This window comes from Oncorhynchus mykiss, chromosome 3 (assembly GCF_013265735.2).
Source record: "Oncorhynchus mykiss isolate Arlee chromosome 3, USDA_OmykA_1.1, whole genome shotgun sequence".
Classification (NCBI taxonomy): domain Eukaryota; kingdom Metazoa; phylum Chordata; class Actinopteri; order Salmoniformes; family Salmonidae; genus Oncorhynchus; species Oncorhynchus mykiss.
The window spans coordinates 26,462,234-26,484,876 of NC_048567.1; the positions used below are offsets into that span (position 1 = coordinate 26,462,234).

Genomic DNA, 22,643 nt, shown 5'->3' on the forward strand with positions numbered 1-22,643 from the left:
AGTTGACAACTCAACCAAATGTAAATCAAAACTAAACATTGAACTGAAGTCAGTGTCCAGTGGGAATGCAGTGATGCTTTAGTTGCCCCTATTACACAGAATAAAGCAGGAACTAGCGATTGATAGCTACTCAAAACAGGAAGCCACAAAGTTGTCGTTGTCAAATTAGTCATAGCTTCTACTCCTCTAGTCATCTCTCCACAGAAATCTGCAATTGTACACACGTATTCACATGTCCGCTACTGTGTTCAACCTCCTCTAACTCTGTCTGGGCTGGGTGTCTCTGGCTCTGCACACTATTGGATTGCATAATACCTGGCAGGCCGCTCTTACCATGTGATGTGGAGAAGATCTGTGTAAATATGTAGCTATGGGGCTTCCGAGTGGCGCACCGGTCTAAGACACTGCATCTCAGTGCCAAAGGTGTCACTACAGACCCTGGTTCAATTCCAGGCTGTATCACAACCGGCTGTGATTGAGAGTCCCATAGGGCGTTGTTGTAAATAAGAATTTGTTCTTAACGGATTGCCTAGTTTTGTTCTTAACGGATTGCCTAGTTAAATAAAATATGTAGCCCATGTAAGGAAGTTAGACAAGCAAGCAAACATTTTAGCCAGGTAGCCAAGGACAACAAAAATGTAAAGCGTGTACTGTATGACAGAGTGACAGACCGTTTCATCAACATGAAAGAGAGGAGGATGGCATTGGCGTTTCTCTACAAGTAGGGTGTCAACATTTTTTTTCTACTTGCACGAACGCACGCACACACGTACACACAGAAATCAGAACCATGGACAGCGACGTCATATGCTTTCTGGACTTTACTGGACAGAGATTGTTCTCTGGTTTTGTGATTAAAACAAAGGTGGGGTTGAATTTATTCTGCCACTGTTTCTTCTTTTTGTCTCGGCCTTAGGCCTATACAGTGCATTCGGAAAGTATTCAGACCCCTTCCATTTTTCCACATTAGTCTAAAATCTATTAAATTAATTGTTTTCCACATCAATCTACACACAACACCCCATAATGACAAAGCAAAAACAGGTTTTTAGACATTTTTGCACATTTATTACAAATAAAAAACCTAACTTATTCAGATCCTTTTCTATGAGACTCGAAATTGAGCTCAGGTGCATCCTGTTTCCATTGATCATCCTTGAGATGTTTCTACAACTTGATTGGAGTCCACCTGTGGTAAATTCAATTGATTGGACATGATATGGAATGGCACATACCTGTCTATATAAGGTCCCACAGTTGACGAGGTTGAAGGAATTGTCCGCAGAGCTCAGAGACAGGATTTTGTCGAGGCACAGTGGAGGGTACCAAAAAATGTCTGTAGCATTGAAGGACCCCAAGAGCAGTGTCCTCATCATTCTTAAATGGAAGAAGTTTGGAACCACCAATACTCTTCCTAAAGCTGGTCGCCCGGCCAAACTGAGCAATCGGGGGAGAAGGGCCTCCAGAGTTCCTCTTTGGAAATGAGAGAACCTTCCAGAAGGACAACCATCTCTGCAGCACTCCCTCAATCAGGCCTCATGTGGCCAGATGGAAGCCACTCCTCAGTAAAAGGCACATGGAGTTTGGAGTTTGCCAAAAAGCACCGAAAGGACTTTCAGACCATGAGAAATAAGATTCTCTGGTCTGATGAAACCAAGCTTGTAGCGTCATACACAAGAAGACTCGAGGCAGTAATCTCTGCCAAAGGTGCTTCAACAAAGTACTGAGTAAAGGGTCTGAATACTTATGTAAATGTGATATTTCAGTTTGTTATTTGTAATACATTTGCAACATTTTTGAAAAACCTGTTTTTGCTTTGTCATTATGGGATAATGTGTGTAGATTGATGAGGTAAAAAAAATGATTTAATCCATTTTAGAACAAGGTTGTAACATGTGAAAAAAGTCAAGGGTGTTGAAAACTTTCCAAATGCACTGTATATCACGGTAGCAAAGTATATCATCTAAAAGGTTACAGAGCAAACAACGCAATTATCACAAAAAGATCGGTTGTAATATGTTAATTATTTTCTGGCTTGGCTTTCCCAGTGATTTTACTATGTAGATGATACTCAACTATTTTTCTTCCCCTTCTGACACCCAGGTGTCAACACACATCTCTGCATGCCTGGCAGATATCTCAGCTTGGATGTCAGCCCACCACCTCAAGCTCAAGCTCATCAAGACGGAGTTGCTCTTCCTCCCGGGGAAGGCCTGGCCGCTACAGGGCCTCTCCATCACAGTTGACAACTTCATGGTGTCCCCCGCTCAGAATGCAAATAACCTTGGCGTGACCTTGGACAACACCCTGTCGTTCTCTGTAAACATCAATGGAGTCACTCGCTCCTGCATGTTCATGCTCTACGGCATTAGTAGAGTATGACTCTACCTCACACAGGAAACAGCACAGGTCCTAATCCAGGCACTTGCCATCTTCTGTCTGGACTACTGCCACTACAATGGTCTTTAAGTCCCTTACTGGTCTTTATGAAAACATTTTCTACAGGACGTTTTGACAACATTCAAAACGTTCCCTTTAGGAAAGCTCTCCTTTCATGTCCTAAAGCACAGGACTATACTCACCATCGTCTGAAATGAACTGAATCTACCTCCATCCCTCCTGATTGATGTAATCATTTCAATCAGGTTTGGTGGTGAAACAAAGTGATGTCCTTGCTGATCTGCAATACAGGGATATTTGCTCCTTCTTTCGTGAGAATTTAAGCTATAGTTGATTATCACTTCCTTACTGTTGTGGTTTCCTTCCTGAGCATTTTTTCTTTCGACTCCTGTTTTCAGGACCTACTTCCTGCTTTTCAGTTCATCCTAAAGTACAGTTACATTCCGAGTAGTTGAAATTAATTTATCTACAAACAGATCATATGAATGAACCACATGACAAATACAGATGATGGGCCTGTCCTTCAGTCATGTGAGGACCATGAGACACAGGATAGGGATGTGTGGTGAGGTCAGTGGCTGGGTAGGCACTGGCTATTATCAAAGCCAGATTAACTCACAAATAAACCTTGATGAAGGCCAAGTCCACTAAACAACAGATGGCTCCAACAACCAGAGGGACATAGGCTAAATTGACAAATGTAAATACCAAATGTAACCAAGACACACAAGTGATAGCCTCTGATGGCGGCATATTTCATATCATCCGACAAAATGACACACTGCTCAACTCAGCTCATCCATAGACCGATGTAGCGTCCACGGTTACAACCAATAGATGACACAAAAATACCAATATATGGACACATTTCATCCGAGTAGTTTGCAATGCAAACCCCATAGCCTTTCATAATGGATTTACAATTCTTCCAATGCACTGTGCCTGGCGCGTGCAGCAAACACAAATACATAGTCATATTATGTGAAATATTATTACACATATATATGTAATAAATAAGATTCTCACGAAATGTCCGTATCAACAATCGACATAACTGAAGAATGTGTCTAATCAAAACGTAATTGTAGCTTGATAAATCAAAGGCGTCAAAGGGATGTGGTCTATTCTCATGTTCATTTAACAGTAGACTAACCTGCACATTGCTAAGGAAAATGCATTTCAGCCTACCTTTACTTGTAAAGGAAGTCCATTCGTCTGTCCTTCAGGGGAAACCTCTCAGTGACAATATTGTAGAAGTCTTCTTTATTCTTTTTGAGTTTGAAAAGGCTCTCAGTCTCGATTGGCATGAGGGCCAAGGATGACAAAATGATCAAACCTGGCTTTCATTTGAATACTGATATTGTCCAAAATGTTGTAAAACATTCCTCTCCCTCTCCTCTGCTCCGGTTTGCTGTGTCTGTCAGGCCAAGTGTGGTGTATTTCTCCTCAAACCGATCATAGAAAGTATCAAACTCTTGTCCCTGGGCATCCACAACTTTCCTTGTTTCCCTGATACATGCGCAGCAGAACCCCATTTTCATTATTTTATTCTGCAGAACACAAAAGAGTGCCTCAGTTAAAGCTGAAAATCTCTCCATAGACCAAAAGCAGAAAGCCGGTTGATTCCTTGACAGCCAGGTATCATATCCAGAGGCCATCAGCATTGTTTCTTTGCCCCAATCTGAAGACTTTGTCTCTTCATCTGATGAAGGTCAGGGAGCGCAGATGTTGGTCTCCCTCTCTGAATTTGACCAAGTTTTTCTTAGAAATCCATCTTGGAAAATTGTTTGAGGTGGAGTATGGTGTTCATTTGTCAGGTTGTTTTTGCTTGCTAGCTAGATTTGTTCAGTTCAACGTATGCGAGCTCCAAAATATGTAGACACATCCAGTTGTGTACATTTTACCCCAGGCTTACCCACACAACATGCTTAGACAATATGCATGTGCAAAATATGAAATCCACTCAATGCAACAAATGAAGGCTAAGGCACTGCTTCGCAGTGCTTAGGGTGTCACTACAGACTCTGGTTCTATTCCAGCCTGTGTCGCAGCCGGCCATGACCTGGAGACCCATGAGGCGGCGCACAATTGGCCCAGCGTCGTCCTGGTTAGGGGAGGGTTTGGCCGACCGGGATGTCCTTGTCCCATCACGCTCTAGCGACTCCTTGTGGCAGGCTAGGTGCATATACGCTAACTATGGTTGCATGTTGTAAGGTGTTTCCTCCAACACGTTGGTGTGGCTGGTTTCCGGGTTAAGCGAGAAGTGTGTCAAGAAGCAGTGTGGCTTGGCAGGATCGTGTTTCGGAGGACGCATGGCTCTCGACCTTCGCCTCTCCCGAGTCCGTACAGGAGTTGCAGCAATGGGACAAGACTGTAACTACCAATTGGATATCACGAAATTGGGGTGAAAATGGATTTCAGTGGATGGGAAGGAAGGCATGCATACTCTGGCGCCTTTCCTGATGTTTTGATGTAAAGAATGTCAATTTTTATATAATTTTAGTTTTTATTTGGCTTTCCGTAACAGCTTGTTAAAAATTGGATACTGTCACGACTTCCACCGAAGTCGGTCCCTCTCCTTGTTCGGGCGGCATTCGGCGGTCGACGTCACTGGCCTTCTAGCCATCGCCATCCACTTTTCATTTTCCATTTGTTTTGTCTTTGTCTTACACACCTGGTTTCAATTCCCCAATTACCTGTTCATTATTTAACCCTCTGTTCCCCCATGTTTGTTTGTGAGTGATTGTTTCTATGTAGGAAGTAGGCTGTTGTGGGCTCTGTTTTTGTATTGCATTTATTATATGTTGAGTAAAATACGTTTATTTACTCATATCTGCTGTCCTGCGCCTGACTCCTATACACCAGCTACACATAGACTTCCTGACAGATTATCACAGAGTAGCACGACCTACCCTGCCTACCCTGACTGCAAGTCACTGACACTATCATACACTATAACTACTTTACTGTGCTAACTACTAGCCAGTGTGTTTGACTGTTTCTGTACACAACAAGGTGACATTATACAGTATGTTGGAATATTTGAGTGTGTGGGCCACAATTTATTTTCCTTCTGCTTACCTCATGAGACAATCTGCATTTAACAACAAAAATGTTTTCAGAACTTTGATAACAATGATAACAATTTTGTTATCAAATGCTCTTTCAGCCAATGGGAGAGGAAACAGAATGAATCACCCCTCTGATGTCCCCAAGGATATGTATCACTACCATCTTAGTACATAAACAGATCGAATAGTAAGAAAAAGCCTGCTTCTCTGTTCCTAGAAGTAATCCCTGAGGTAACTTGGATGGACATGAAATATCCAGTTGGTTCTGTCATCAAGGTCCACGTGATGAGTCCTGATGAGACCTAAATTTGAACCATGTGACCCCAAGCCAATACCACTGTTCTGGCAGGAGACCCAGTTTTCAGTCACAGATAGGTGAATCCAAAGTAGGGCCAATTACATCATTACTTAAGGGGGATGTGAGGCTTTTTATATTTTAGTCATTTAGCATACATGCTCATAAAGAGCAACTGACATTAAGTGCCATGCTCAAGGGTACATCACCAGATGTATCACCTAGTCTGCTCGGGGATTCAAACCAACAACCTTTCTGTTATTGGTCCAACACTCTTAACTGCTAGCCTACCTGCCACCACAAAGTATTTGAGGGCCAGAGATAGTGGTGGGTAATGTTGAGACTTCAGAGAGAGGAAGGGTTGGACCACGGCCCTGCTACAGAGAGGGGTGGAAGGATTGAGGTGAAGGTATTGCTAATAGGGCAGAGGGAAGGGCATCGAGATATGAAGTCTCAGGTAGATGTTTCCTCTCTTTATCACAATACTTGTGTTCCTCACAATCAAAAGGTCTCTTTCTTTCCTCAATATAATTCAGTATGAGAGGTTCCTGTATTATATTTCAGATGACCCTGAAGTATTACCTAATGCTTCCCTGCTCTTTCCTAGATCTTGCGGTTGGCGTGTATTTGCAGGTAGTCATAGTCTTGGAAACATTGCTACACACTAACATAGGAATACATAAATCAATCTGAGAGATGAATCAGAGGTGAGATCTCGGTTCTTGTCACGGATCCCTCTGGAACTTTCATCATGCACACCTGTCCCCTATTCCCACAGATTAGTATTTGGATATATTGGTTTCCATTGGGGGGTTGGTTGTTGTTACAATGTCCGTTGGTGCATGTGAGTACCTGTACTGTGTGTTTTGGCTTTCATGCCCTTGATGATTGCGGGTCTCGTCCAGTGTGTTAATCATTGTGCGCGTGTGTATTTATTTGAGGTACTCCTCGCTCTTTTGTTTGGGTTTCAACCATGCGTTTTTGTAACATGTTTGTTTGGTCTTCGTCCCCGTATTACGCATTCCTGCGCCTGTCTCCCGACCCTTTATACCAACGTAACAGTTCTCAGGTATTACGACTGAATGACAATACATAAAACACTGTGACAATACTCCAAGCTTCACTGATGGTCATACCTATAGTGCTTGTATTTTCACGTAAGAATACATAAGGAAACAGTGACACAGTGCATGTAAAACAGTGTTACGTGACAGTGCTCCAAACTACCTGGTCTGGTCACCCCAGTTACTTGTTTTGGTAGACAGCCAAGGACTGGGACTGGGGAAATGTAAATCATCAAATCACAGTTTATTTCAAGTGCATTTAACAAAAGCCTCAATACACTTTACCAAAAAAAGGAATAAAAAATAAAGCGAGAAACAACAGAGAATTCAAACTTAAGCATAACCACTCTCACATTCATAGACGTAGCTATGATGCTGTTCCATATATTTTAGCCAAATTATAGTTTTAACCATGTTTTGAAGGTATACAGTGCTTGTTTATCACTAACAGAAACAGAAATTAGATGACGAAACAATATGCAAATAAAACTCAGTTCAGGTAGTGCATGGGTGATGGAAATCCCACAAATAAACCGGGTTATGCTCCAAACTCCCACAACCAGTCAGGGAGGGCAGCGAAATACAGAAGCCAGATTGGGTCAATAAAGAGAAGTCAAAAACCTGTTTGGGTGTTTGGAAAGGGTTATGTACGAAACCAGTTCTGAAACAAAAAGAGGGATATTTCCAACTTTTGCTTGAGTCTTTTGTTTCTCCTGAGCCTGTCCTTGTGTAGCTTTGAATGTATTGTGATTGTGTAGGTGTAGAAATATTAATTTTACATCCAGTTATTAGCAACTTCAGTGCAGCAAGTTCTATGTAATCAACAAATACCATAATTGTTTACTATTTTAAATGTATGACTATTACCAGACAAACAGCATTACAAACAGCTGGTGAATAAGACTGAATAAAAATCCCTAACTAAAGTTCAAGTCAAAAGTGGCTTTGCTACACTTTGCATTAAGTAGCAAAGATACCATGGAGTTTAATGGTATTCACATGCATTGTGTAATTACACAATAAATACACATGTGACTTATTGAGAATTCCTTGTTTTATGTAAATGCAGTTTCAGTATATAGCTGAGAAGTTACTGTACATTCTGGTTACCAAATAGAAAAACTACACTGTTGCACAAGGAATTCACTTTCAAGTTGAACGTCCTGTTTTGCCTTAACCCTATCCTGTAACCACACCTACCCATTGGAATCCCAGTTTGGCAGAGCTGGTCTGTGGATTTTATTTTCCTTTGAACCATAACCATCTCTCCACAGTCTGCTGCAACTCTGCTATGTCTCCACTCATTGGGTGACATCACTGGAGTTTCCCCTTTTGTGCTAGTAGCAGGCCGAGCATAAAAACGACAGGGCTTCTGTCAGAAGTCCATTCTAACAAACGAGCAAAACACAGGACACCTATCAAACTACAACTCTGTAAAAACAAAGAAGATATTTAGGAGATATACGAAGCAATTATTCAGTTGCTAGACTTTTCCACTGCCACCAAGAGCCAAGAGTCAAGAGTTTGAACCTCATTCAGCAGAAGTATGGAGGGGTATGCGATGACACCTGAAGACATGGAGAGGGGCCTTGAAAATAGCCTTGTGGACAGTGGCCCTGTGTACAAGACAACAGTGACAGCTGTCGCTGAGAGAAAGGCCTCAAGAGGTTGGCTATGGAGGCTGTGTGGCGTTCTCTTAATAGCAGCTTTATGTGCGGCAGCAGCCCTGCTCTTTGCCTGGTGTCAGCATGGAAGACTGGCAACGGTAAGGAACTCCAATGGGGCTAACATTTACCACATTTCTGAAATGGAGAACCGTACAATCAACTAACATCCTCTTGGTTTCTCTCACAGATGCAGGACGGAATGGAGCCTCAGCTGGAGATATTCATTGGTGCAAAAGGTGATTATTTGTTTGACAGATGCCCCTTTTTCATTGAATTTCTTCTCACTGCAATTGCTTGAATTAAAGGTTACAGTTGTAGGTAACGTCATGGCTTTTGCTAGTGTTATTCGTGACTAATATTTTTCTCTCCCTCAGATACCCACAATACATTGAAGCAGATTGCCGGCAATGCGAAAGCAGCCATCCATTTAGAGGGTGAGTGACCTATAACCTTTTGCAGACAGCCTGGACTGTGTCTGTTGAAGGTTAAAACATGTCTAGTGGGCTAGTATGTCTTAGTGTCTTTCCATTGTAGAAGCTAGGGGATTATTTTTAAACATCCCCATTCAAGAATAAGGTTTAAGGTTTAAAACAGTGTCTAGTGGGTTAGTAAGTATTTATATTGGGGAAGCCCTGGGATTTTTTTCAAACATTTCCATTGACAAAAATTAAAGCACAACACAAGGAAGCAAGGAAGTTGGTTAATCATTAGCTTGTCTCTTGTTGCCTCCAGAGTAAATTGACAAGAGCTTTGTAAGAACAAATAGCTACCAGCTGGACCCTGGGGCCTCAAAGTTGTAACAATGGGCCTTTCTTCCCTCTAATGCCAGGTGAATACAATCCTAATCTTACCGCTGACACAGTGCAGTGGAGAAAGGATGACGGCCAGGCCTTTTCCCAGGGCGGGTTCAAGCTACAAGGGAACCAAATCCTCATCCCACACACTGGGCTCTTCTTCGTTTACAGCCAGGCTTCTTTTAGGGTCAAGTGCAACGGCCCGGGCGAGCGTACCACTCCTCTGAGTCACGTTATTTGGCGCTATTCGGACTCCATCGGGGATAAGGGTAATCTACTTAGCGGGGTAAGGTCAGTTTGTCAACAAAACTACGGTAATGCTGAGTCCAATATTGGCGAAGGCTGGTATAATGCAGTTTACCTTAGTGCAGTGTTTCAGCTGAATGAAGGGGACAAACTGTGGACTGAGACCAATCGACTGACCGACGTGGAGCCAGAGCAGGGCAAGAACTTCTTTGGTGTGTTTGCACTATGATGAGAGAGAGGCAGGCCAGAGGCGAATATTTGTTCTAAAAGTTTTACGTTAAAACTCTTATTTTAGTGTTGCAATTTTATGGTAACTGAGCCATCTCAAAGGAGATAGGTCTAATCTTAATGGTTATTTTGTCAACTGAAAAAGTTTAAGAAATGATTATTGTTTGTCCATACATGATGATTGTCCACTCTCTGTATTGTAGATTTTGCACCAAATAATATAATGACTTTGGGTTTTTTATATTAACTTACTTTTATTTATTTTTTAATACTATTTAAATGAAAATACATATTAACTTTAAAAAAATGATATTTACTATTTATATGAAAATACATGTTAACTTTAAAAAAAATGATATTTACTATTTATATGAAAATACATATTAACTTTAAAAAAATTATATTTACTATTTATATGAAAATACATGTTAACTTTAAAAAAAATGATATTTACTATTTATATGAAAATACATATTAACTTTAAAAAAATGATATTTACTATTTATATGAAAATACATGTTAACTTTAAAAAAAATGATATTTACTATTTATATGAAAATACATATTAACTTTAAAAAAATTATATTTACTATTTATATGAAAATACATGTTAACTTTAAAAAAAATGATATTTACTATTTATATGAAAATACAGTAGGCTACTGTGGAGTACTGTAATATAAGTTATTTTGATTTAGCAGTAGCCTATACTAGGCCTATCAGAATACATTGCTACAATATTAAGTTATTTTATTTAATGTATTGACGTACTATGTCTATTTAAATGTGATTGTGTGTATTTTATTTGTCACCTATTCAGAGTGCTTGAATCAACTGTAATAAATTCCAAATGTTCTCAACTTTAGGAGACTCAAAGTTTGATTGTATTTAATTACGCAGTTTGGAGGGGGGCGGGGCCGGGCGGGTCTGGACATATCCAACTGTCTTATGTGGTTGAGGGTAAATAGGTTTTGACTTTAGCAGTACATTAACACTAAGGGCTCTATTCATTTTGTAAAGTTTAAGCGTTACAGACTCCGCGATAGAAATGTAAAGGTCATTTCAGATTGAGCCGACATGTGCAGCGTTCACCGTGAATGCAGTCTCCGCTAACATTGCCTTTAAATTTCAATCACTCCATAACGCTCAACTTCAGCGATACAGGTTGAATTAAAGCCCTACATCTGTTCTTGAGCAGCTTGCACCAGAAATTGTAATACAAAGTGCATCCCCAATGATGTCAGACCAAAACAAGGGAAATTCCCTTATTTATTTTCCGCTGTCTCAAGTGAGAGGGCCCACATATGCCTTAAGCCATGTCTGGGGATTCCCCCCACTGACCTTATTCCTCCTCCTCCTTGAAAGCATCATAGGTTTTCAGCCAGGTGGATGGGTGGCGGGATGTGAACATCTGAGCTGAAATACAAGTTGTGCATGAGAAAATGTGTTTGTCCCACAAACATCCTCAGGCTGTATCACATCCGGCTGTGATTGGGAGTCCCATAGGGCGGTGCACAATTGGCCCAGCGTCGTCTGGGTTTGGCCCGGGGTAGGCCGTTATTGTAAATAAGAATTTGTTCTTAACTGACTTGCCTAGTTAAATAAAGGTAAAAAAAAAAATATTGTTCCAAGATGAGGCTGTCATTTACCATGACTCTTTGCAGCTGGCTGTTGTGTAACATATGTCTGCCTTTCACTTGCAGCTCATATTACGATCTCAATCTTTGAGTTCATATTGCCTTCTGATAAGAAATGACACCAATACCCATTGGTTAATAGGTCAATCAATTATGAAGTGGAAGCAGATTGTACGGGACTGAAATGACTTTTGATCCTGGGAGGGCTATCGTTCAATATGAATGTAGATTCTAGATGAATAAACAACAGAATCCCTTGGGTGTCATTAACTGATGGTGACATCTAGTGGTTAAAACAGCTGTGTGTGTGACATGCTTGTCCCTTTGGACATGGTTATGATACCACATATTGTCTGTCATAAAATGCCCATTCAACCTATAATGAAGTGTTTTGTCACATTTCAGGGTTGATGAGGGTGTTTAAATTAAATTCTGTTCCTTATTAGTCCAATTGACACAACACGATACACATAAATTCAGTGAAAAACAATGGGTTTATTTAACTATGATTATCCATATATTTGAATGCATATAATCTGACATTGTATTAACATTTAAAATTGTAAATATAGTGTATACAAATATCTTCAAATCCAGTTATATACACTGCATGTACAAAACATTAGGAACACCTGCTCTTTCCATGACATAGACTGAACAAGTGAATCCAGATGAAAGCTATGATCCCTTATTGATGCCACCTGTTAAATCCACTTCAATCAGTGTTGATGAAGGGGAGGAGAAAGGTTAAAGAAGGATTTTTAAGCCTTGAGACAACTGAGACATGGACTGTGTATGTGAGCCAGTCAGAGGGTGAGCGGGCAAGACAAAAGACTTCAGAGCCTTTGAACAGGGTATGGTAGTAGGTGCCAGGCGCACCGGTTTGAGTGTGTCAAGAACTGCAACGCTCTGGATTTTTCACCACAGTTTCCCGTGTGTATCAAGAATTGTCCGCCACCCAAAGGACATCCAGCCAACTTGACACAACTGTGAGAAGCACTGGCGTCAACATGGGCCAGCATCCCTGTGGAACGCTTTCAACACCTTGTACGGCCATTTCCCGGCCAATTGAGGCTGTTCTGAGGGTAAAAAAAGGGTCTGTAACTCAATATTAGGAAGGTGTTCCTAATGTGTTGTACACTCAGTGTGCAAGAGTATATTTCTCTAAATAATCTTCGGCATACATATATTACAATATTACCCAATGTCCTCCATGTACAGTTAATACATATGGACTATTTCATCCAATAACTTCCTATGGAGAAGTTATATATCTCACTTTCCTATACCCTGAGCTACAGTATGTCATTAGAATGGCAACAAAATCCCGACCTGAAACTTTGTTTGGAACTATAGTGCAACATGAGATCACGCTATTTGGAAAAGTAACGTCTCGTACGTTACTTACCGACAAAGCTGTGTTATATCATTGCTTCATACATTTTGACAAATTGCTAATGAATGGGATTGCACATATATATTAACTGTCGTATACGCATGTCAGAATCCTTTACAAAACCGTTACATATATTCTTCGTCGTCACGTTCACAAACGTGGTTGTACAAAGCTAAAATCGGAGGGGAACTTCGGAAGAAACGTCAAATATAAGACCAACGGGTGGCAGGCATGTACACTCACATTTACATTTATATTCAGATTGTCTTTAAGGAAAAACAGTTATTGACAAAGAAAATTAAAAGGCAAGGAAGAATGATGCATAATAAATATGCCACTTCAAGTCTCCAGCAGGGTGGGCTTCCATTCAATATCTATGAGGTGTCCAAGAAAATTTCGAAATGTCGGGAACATATCCATTCAAGTCCAATTGAAAACGTTCAAAAGGATGGTACATAGAAAACGGATTAGGTTACATATCACATGACACCGTTTTCTTATCAAATGGGTTTCATCTATTCAAGCGGATACAACAGAAAACATGTGATTGAAGATACAAAGCTGTACCTAAATATGTATACAGCAAAACATCCACAAAAATCTTGCTATTGTCCCAAAAGGAGGGATTGTCCATTCCAAAACCCAGTTAGGATGACTTTACACTTTGAGTTTCGATGGCGTTTTGATATGAAATCCAGTCAATTGAATCCACTGGGAAACTCTGCTGTTTTTTCCCCACTATCATTGCATCTGAACAATTTCCACCCCCCCCCCAAAAAAATATATATATATATTGAACTAAATATAGGGCACAACATTGAATCCATGACATAATATATCATACATTATGTAATAACAATATTAATCAATTACCATGTGCTTCGCTATTTCAACAAACAGAAGACAAATAGGCAGAGATGGGAGTCAAAAAGGAGCAAACACACACACAGTACACAAAGTCCTCCCGGAGATCCTAGATACATCTGCACAACAGAACGAGAAAACAAACAGAGGGAAGGAGGAAAGAAGAGGAATGAAAAAGGGAGATCTGTCCATTTTTTGTCTCCACAAGTAGACTGAGGGTTACTCTGGGATGTGCTTGTCTCTTATTCAATAACTCATATTGCTAGTCACAAGTGCTTCAGGTCCCCACAGTGAGATAGACTGTGAGAAAGACTGGTGTTACCCCGGGTGACTCGCCTCACAGCAGCCTGTAGTGAATGGAAAAGTCCTCTGCCGTCGTGTGCCTCCACTCACTCTGTCAATATCAGTAGCTTGTGCTCTTTTTCCATAACAAGTGAAAGTCACCGTGCCTCCATATGTGTTCGTTCCTCCGTGCGCTCTGGGCTCTTCTAGCACCCCACCCCCTTCACTTGTAGAGCAGGGGGATCTGGCTGTTGTGACAGTGGTTGCGACTAATCTTGCTGTCCGCCTGGTACAGGTTGGAGGAGTTGGAGAAGGAGGGGGGTAAGGAGGAGTGATTGTCCGACGCGGGGTTGGGGTAACCGGGTGGGGGCAGGAGAGACTTGGGGTCTGGCTGGGAAGAGGGCGGGGACGAGTTGCTGTGGTTCTGGTTGGTGCCGGATGAGGGCCGTCGTCGGTTGCGCAGGGCCTGTCTCTCAACCAGCTGGTTGCGGAGCTCCGATACCCTCTGCTCTTTCTGAGAGCACGGAAGAGGAAGAGGTCTTATTAATACTGGACACTCATGGGTAAAGAGGAATCCTTCATTACGCATTAATTGAGCATGAATTAGACATGTATTCATCAAGTATTAATCAAACCAAATGCATATCTTAGTAAAATATAATAAAAATGAATGATTGGAAAGATTGATTGGTTGTTTGCTAGGTCAAATAATTCAGACGTATTAGATGTATTTTAATAAATGCATTTTGATTATATTTTGATATCTAAGGTATCAAAGTGAGTGTGTATTATAGTACCACCTGTATGATAAAGATTGGCTGAATGATTGATTACTAGTTCCAATAATTCAGATGTATATTATACGTATTAGACATATTTCAATCTAGATGTATTGTGATTCTATGTTGACAGCTAAGGTGCATCATAAAGTGTGTACTGTACCTCCTGTATGATCTTCTGAAGTTCACGGTTCTCTCTCTCCAGCTGGCGAGACTTCTCCTCATCGTTGTTGTTGGTGGACGAGCCGGTCTTCAGCGTGTCCTGCTGCTCTGACTGCCACTCACCACGTGTAATCAGCCTGCGCATCTAGAATAGAATAGAGTTTTACTCTACACAGCCAGAGAGACAGAGACGAACCATATACTATATGTGAATTTGGAAATGTTAACATTGAAGAAAGTATTGAAACTTTGTTTCGAGTGCTGATGCAAGTGTACATTAAACACGGCTGCTAAATGACTCAGTCCTAGGCTACGTCCCAAATGGCACCCTATTCCCTATACAGTGCACTATTTTCGAGCAGAGCCCTGGTCCAAAGTAACGCACTATAAAGGGAATAGGGTGCCGTTTGGGACACAACCCTGTTCTATAAAGTATACTGTACCTTGGGCACAAAGAGCACCACCAGGGTGATGTAGACAGAGAACACTATGGCCAGAGCGGCAAAGGCAAAGGAAGCATCCTGCTGTGATGTGAGGATCATAGTGACGGGAGCCGTGATCATGCACAACACCTGCAGAGACGGGAGGATTGAGAGAGAGAGAGAGAGAGAGAGAGAGAGAGAGAGAGAAAGAGAGAGATTGAGAGAAACAAAGAGGTAAATATCAAGAGAGAGGTGAGAGAGGAAAATAAGATCTAAAAAAGCAGTCGGCAGCTGCTTATCATTCCAACGAGATTCCTCATATGAAAACATCATTATAAAGTCATAGTGGCCATACTGGCACATCATCACAATATCAAGCCTTCCAAAAGCTCTCTGCTTCCCAACAAGGAGGCCATTTTAAAGGATTCGACCTCATATGGGGCACCATTGTTGTAGGGAATTGTATCATTTATCTATGTGTATTACACCACGAAATATACACAATTAAATAAAATGGTGAAATCAACATCTAAGCTTTCCATTTGTCCGGACCTGCAGCTGTGTTTAACGATTTCAACAAGCTATATGAATGACTGATCAATTAAATGTTCTTTCCTCTGCCTTGCAAATTTTTTTTTGACTGTATGTACTTTATAATTGCATAACCGCCCCACAGCAAATGCGCAGTCAAAAGAAGTAAAACTGTGGGTGGTTTTCAGTCATAAGTGTTTCGGTTCCTCATTAAGCTGTTTTGAGATGGGAATCTGGGCAAGTTCTGGCAATTATGTAAATCCTTGTTCAGAGAGTACTAAAATGTTTGCACATTGTTGAGCCGAAATAGTAACCCAGCCTAAAGCTAAAGTTATTTAAAAAATGTTGCCTGTGTAAGAGCAGTGGTTTGTTCCAGCAAAAGTCTACATTACCAGACATCTAATGGATTTGCTCACCTGTGTGAGGGTTACCGAATGGCTATGGCTACTTGTTTGCAAAACTTACATGGTGGAACGGTACTGTATGTTATCGCTGCTATATCAGTTAAAGTGAAGCTTAAATACCTCTACTGGTGATGATCCTTCACCGATTCAAATCAAATTAGAATGATTGTTTAAGTATAGCACTAACATTTTGCTTTAGCGCCAAAAATATGTCTTCCAAAAATATATTTATGAGCACATGCTTACCACCAGAAATAACAAGCCTTAGCCGTATGTTATCACTATGCACTAATAAATCATTGAATCTCATGTCCACACTGAGACAATGCCTAGCCCCTGCTACCTTTCTACCAGTAGTTAATTGTTGCTTTGAGTTCCTTCGCTCGATGGACTGCCTAAAATGCAGAGCGGAAACCAGAGCACTCCCCCTGTGATGGTTGAGACTCACAGCCACGTTGTAAATAGCCATCCCCACGGCTCGATGGTCATTGATCTTCTCCGTGGAAACAGACTTGGTCTCGTAGGCCAGAAATATCCCCAGCAACAGCAGCAGTCCCTTGTAGCCATACACTACACCTGGTGGAGAGAGAGAGAGACAAAGTAGGAGAGAGAGAGAGAATGAGAGAGAGAGACAGAATGAGAGAGAGAGAGAGAGAGACAGAATGAGAGAGAAAGAGAGAGAGAGAGAGACAGGATGAGAGAGAGAGAGAGAGAGAGAGAGAGACAGAATGAGAGAGAGAGAGAGAGAGAGAGAGAGAGAGAGAGAGAAAGTGAAGACGATGGAGTGATGTTAGGCAGTTGACTAAAGGTAATGCATATTCCCCTTTATTTCTTCTGTCCAAGTGTCCATTGTTCTTTCATTACGTCGCTCAGTGGGGTGACAATATATTTGCATAGCACAGAGAGGGAATGCTATTGGGCAATGGCACAGTTTGTGACTCATATTAATTGAATTTGACAGTATTATGCATTCAGAAGAGCTGCCACTGTTCGGACGAGAGGCAGTATGGCAATAGTGAGAGAAAGACAAATGAAAGGAGAAGATAAAAAGCATATGAGGGAAAGATAAAGTCAGGGAATGACTGTCTTGAGTGAGTGAGAGGAGGGGAGAGGAGAGGAGTGAGAAGAATGAGTGGAGGAAAAAGTGGGATCAGACAAAAAAAAGAGAGAAAGCTAATGTGGGGGGCTGAGATACGAGGAGTGTTTCATTTACAATGAATGGACTGGGGATTGAGGGAGTGAGAGAGTGGGAAAAAAGAGGGAACAAGGGAGTGAGAGAGAGAAGTACAGATAAGAGAGAAGGAGTAAGGAATAGAGGAGGGATACCGAGCCATGTGTTCATCTTCTCTGAAGTGCAGTGCTCCAGGAGGGGCTGAATCAGGACATCCAAGTCTCCTTTAGGGGCCTCCCTAGTGAACTTCTACTCAGAGAGAGAGGGTGGGGGAAGAAGTGTGTGAGAGTGAGAGAGAGAGAGAGAGAGAGAGAGAGAGAGAGAGAGAGAAACAAAGAAACAAAGAAAGAGGGAGAGAGAGACAGGGAGAGCGACAGAGAGAGAGCGGGAGAGAGAGAGGAAGTAAGAGAGGAAGTGAGAGGGAAAGTGAGAGAGAACAGGAGACAGAGTGAACGACATTCCGTGTGATATCCGCAATTCATTCACTTTAAAACTGACAAGTAGAAAGTAAATGAACAATAAGATGGCTGACATCAAAGCAATAATCTGTTGTTGAACACTAGACATGTGACAGTGCTTACATACGAAAGCTAATACCACATAGAGTACAGTGCCTTCAGAAGGTATTCACACCCCTTGACTTCTTACACATTTTGTTACAGCCTGACGAAGGCCGTGTGGCCGATACGTAAAAGCCAATTAAAGAACAGCGATACTATCAAGAGCGGTGTGCGGGTTTATTGTTTTTTCTCATGTTATTCAACTGTTACCATGCCACTGCAAAAAAAGATAGCTCAGATGTGCGAGTGCCTTTCGAATAAGGAATTTTGTTGTGTTACTGCCTGAATTTAAAATGGATTACATTTAGATTTTTGGTCACTGGCCTACACACAATACCCCATAATGTCAAAGTGAAATTATGTTTTTAGAAATGTTTACAAAATAATAACAAATGAAAGGCTGGAATGTCTTGAGTCAATAAATATTCAAAGTCCTTTTTATGGCAAGTCTAAATAAGTTCAGTAGTAAAGTTGCATGGACTCACTCTGTGTGCAATAATAGTGTTTAACATGATTTTTGAATGACTACCTCATCCCTGTACCCCAGATATACAATTATCTGTAAGGTCCCTCAGTCGGGCAGTGAATTTCAAACACAGATTCAACCACAAAGACCAGGGATGTTTTCCAATGCCTCGCAAAGAAGCCTTTTCGTAAATGGGTCAAAATGAAAAAAAAGCAGACATTGAATATCCCTTTTGAGCATGGTGAAGTTATTAACTTACAGTTTGGATGGTGTATCAATACACCGAGTTGCCAGAGAGGAAGGAAACCGCTCAGGGATTTCACCATAAGACCAATGATGACTTTAAACCAGTTACAGTTTAATGGCTGGGATAGGAGAAAACTGAGGATGGATCAACAATGTTATTACACCACAATTTTCATTTAACTAGGCAAGTCAGTGAAGAACAAATACTTATTTACAATGACGGCCTAGGAACGGTGGGTTAACTGCCTTGTTCAGGGGCAGAACAACAGATTATTACCTTGTCAGCTCGGGGACTTGATTCGACAACCTTTCGGTTACTGGCCCAACGCTCTAATCACTAGGCTACCTTCCACCCCAATACTAACCTAACTGATGGAGTGAAAAGAAGGAAGCCTTTACAGAATAAAAAGTATTCCAAAATATACATCCTGTTTGCAACAAGACACTTAAAGTAATACTGAAAAAAATGTGGCAAAGCAATTATATTTTTTGGTCCTGAATACAAAGTGTTCTGTTTAGAGCAAATTCAATACAACACATTACTGAATACCACTCTCCATATTTTCAAGCATAATGGTGGCTGAATCATGTTATGGGTATGCTTGTAATTATTAAGGACTGGGGAGTTTTTCATAATAAAAAAAGAAATGGAGCTTAGCACAGGCAAAATCCTAGAGGAAAATCTGTTTCAGTCTTTTTGTCCACCAGACACTGGGAGATGAATTCATCTTTCAGCAGGACAATAATCCAAAACACAAGGCCAACTCTATACTGGACCAAGAAGACAGTGAATGTTCCTGAGTGGCCAAGTTAAATCTGCTTGAAAATATATGGCAAGACCTGAAAATAGATGTCTAGCAATGATCAACAACCAATTTGACAGAGTTGAAGAATTTTGAAAAGAACAATGTAGCACAATCCAGGTGTGGAAAGCTCTTAGAGACGTACTCACAAAGACTCACAGTTGTAAACGCTGCCAAAGGTGCTTCTACCAAGTACTGACTCAGGAGTGTGAATACTTATGTAAATGTGATATTTCTGTATAAAATCAAAACATTTGCAGAAAAATCTAAAAACATGTTTTCATTTTTGTCATTTTGGGGTATTGACAAAAATATATATATTTTGAATCCCGTCTGTAACACAACAACATTAGGAAAAAGGTCCAGGGGTGTGACCGATATGACAGTGTCATTGTACCTCTACTGTGATGTGTAATGGATCCACAATCTGCCAAATCATGAGTGACAGGACGTCTATGGCTAGTAACACTCCAACTGTTGCATAGAGTTTCCATGGCTCCAGGTGCTGCAGGGATACAGGAGAACCAATCACAATCCAAGGACCAAGGATAATGCGGTGAGTCCACAAGCATCCAGTAGATAAAATGCCAACAGAGTACAGTATTGTATATGTGTATCAGTCACAGAATACATCAGTTATCAGAGCTCCCTTTAAAAAGAGATTCATATGTCAATGGGCTCCCCTGGTTAAATAAATGAAGCACACATAAATTAACTGGCATTTAGACGATAACGTTGAAATATTCTAAGTGTAAATTGAGGAGTTACTAGGCAGTGGATGCAAAATGCACAGCAGTGGTTTTTGAATGAGTAACATATCAAGAAGAAATGGGGTCCAACAATGATGTATGCAAAATAAACAGCATGCTTCTTCATTTTCCATCACTTCATTCTGGCTGGCTTCTAGCCCTGCAACCGTTCACCCCAGACATAACCAAACCGTATCACATAGACCTTGTCACCTGTTCTCTTCAAGTGCATGAAATGATTTGACTGCCTTCACTAGTCTTTCCATATTCTGACTTGGAAACTTTTTAAAAGTACTTTCACAGAGCTCTTTAGCAAATTGCCCTTGCATGGCCATTAAAGAGAGTTGAAAGTCAACCTGATTCGTCTTCCATTGGCTCAACTAATAAAGCCCTGGAAGGTTGGATTTCCACATAGAACTTTAATATTCATACATATTCATAAATGCTCCATAAATGGCTTAATCTCTCATTCTTCTGATTAGGACTTAGAAGAATTCCCATAACACATCACACACACGCAGTGTTTTCCCAGCTTCAGGACACACTATCTTAGAGAGGACACACACGCAGTGTTTTCCCAGCTTCAGGACACACTATCTTAGAGAGGACACACACACAGTGTTTTCCCAGCTACAGGACACACTGTCTTAGAGAGGACACACACACAGTGTTTTCCCAGCTACAGGACACACTGTCTTAGAGAGGACACACACACACAGTGTTTTCCCAGCTACAGGACACACTATCTTAGAGAGGACACACACACACAGTGTTTTCCCAGCTTCAGGACACACTATCTTAGAGAGGACACACACACACAGTGTTTTCCCAGCTACAGGACACACTGTCTTAGAGAGGACACACACACACAGTGTTTTCCCAGCTACAGGACACACTGTCTTAGAGAGGACACACACACAGTGTTTTCCCAGCTACAGGACACACTGTCTTAGAGAGGACACACACACACAGTGTTTTCCCAGCTACAGGACACACTATCTTAGAGAGGACACACACACACACAGTGTTTTCCCAGTTACAGGACACACTATCTTAGAGAGGACACACACACAGTGTTTTCCCAGCTACAGGACACACTGTCTTAGAGAGGACACACACACACAGTGTTTTCCCAGCTACAGGACACACTGTCTTAGAGAGGACACACACGTGCATAGGTAATCAAGTTGATAGTGTGCACATCACGGGTATGAGTGTGTGTGTAGGTATCTTTCTGTATGCGTGTGAGTGAGTGAGTGAGTGAGTGAGTGAGTGAGTGAGTGAGTGAGTGAGTGAGTGAGTGTGTGCGTACGTATGTCTGTGTGACTCCCGTCTCTGTCTCTACTGTACTCTATTCTACTCTACTGTACTGTACTCTACTGTACTCTACTGTATTATATTCTACTCTACTGTACTCTAATGCACTCTACTGTATTCTATTCTACTCTACTGTACTCTACTGTATTCTATTCTACTCTATTCTACTCTACTCTACTGTACTCTACTGTACTCTACAGCACTCTACTGTATTCTATTCTACTCTACTCTACTGTACTCTACTGCACTCTATTGTATTCTATTCTACTCTACTGTACTCTAATGTACTCTACTGTATTATATTCTACTCTACTGTACTCTACTGCACTCTACTGTATTCTATTCTACTCTACTGTACTCTACTGTATTCTATTCTACTCTATTCTACTCTACTCTACTGTACTCTACTGTACTCTACTGCACTCTACTGTATTCTATTCTACTCTACTGTACTCTACTGTACTCTACTGCACTCTACTGTATTCTATTCTACTCTACTGTATTCTATTCTACTCTGCTCTACTGTACTTTACTTTACTCTATTCTATTGTACTCTACTCTAAGGTACTCTATTCTACTCTGTTGTCTATTCTACTCTATTCTACTCTAATGTACTCTATTCTACTCTGCTCTACTCTACTGTACTCTACTCTACTGTACTCTACTGCAGTATATCCCAGAGTAGAGAATATACAGAGATACTTTAACATGCAGAGCAAAGCACATCTCCCAGAGGCTTATGTAACCTTACTCTAAAGTTGAAGGGTATTGTTTATCTGCCAGCACCACACATTTAGTACTGTAGACTCTGGAGCTTCCCTGTTCCCTCCTCTGGCCCTCTTAAAAGGATTACCTTCCTCTTCTCCTTCTTCTCCTCCTTCTTTGTGAAGAGATTGTGTACCCACCAAATCTTGGTGAACATGCTGCCATAGGCCAGACTGAAGCCCAGGCCGAGCAGCCACAGACGGAACTAGACAGAGAGGGAAAGAGAGAAATTTTGATGATTCAATATTTTTTACTTTTTTTGGCAATACAAATGCTATTTTTATTATGCCAATAAAGCAAAATGGTATTGATAATGAGAGGAGA

At 41.0% G+C, this 22,643-nt stretch overlaps 2 protein-coding genes across 2 annotated transcripts in view; one reads left to right on the forward strand and one right to left on the reverse strand.

Moving 5' to 3' along the window:
• The first annotated feature begins 8,239 nt into the window (after positions 1–8,239).
• On the forward strand, positions 8,240–10,630 carry tnf (tumor necrosis factor). The gene is given in 6 exon segments (NM_001124374.1): positions 8,240–8,595; positions 8,685–8,733; positions 8,872–8,931; positions 9,327–10,063; positions 10,108–10,155; positions 10,385–10,630. Coding segments are annotated over 4 exon segments (768 nt in total). The 5' UTR covers positions 8,240–8,376; the 3' UTR covers positions 9,767–10,063; positions 10,108–10,155; positions 10,385–10,630.
• Positions 10,631–12,864: 2,234 nt separating this feature from the next.
• Positions 12,865–22,643, reverse strand: part of LOC110503983 (gamma-aminobutyric acid type B receptor subunit 1) — a 48,963-nt gene continuing 39,184 nt past the window's right edge. The window contains exons 18-24 of the mRNA XM_036973530.1: positions 22,408–22,524; positions 19,886–19,993; positions 17,569–17,662; positions 16,691–16,818; positions 15,329–15,457; positions 14,887–15,030; positions 12,865–14,458 (exon numbers count right to left, since the gene is read on the reverse strand). Coding sequence (XP_036829425.1) covers positions 14,168–14,458; positions 14,887–15,030; positions 15,329–15,457; positions 16,691–16,818; positions 17,569–17,662; positions 19,886–19,993; positions 22,408–22,524 — 1,011 coding nt within the window. The 3' untranslated portion in view covers positions 12,865–14,167. The remainder of the gene's footprint in view (positions 14,459–14,886; positions 15,031–15,328; positions 15,458–16,690; positions 16,819–17,568; positions 17,663–19,885; positions 19,994–22,407; positions 22,525–22,643) is intronic.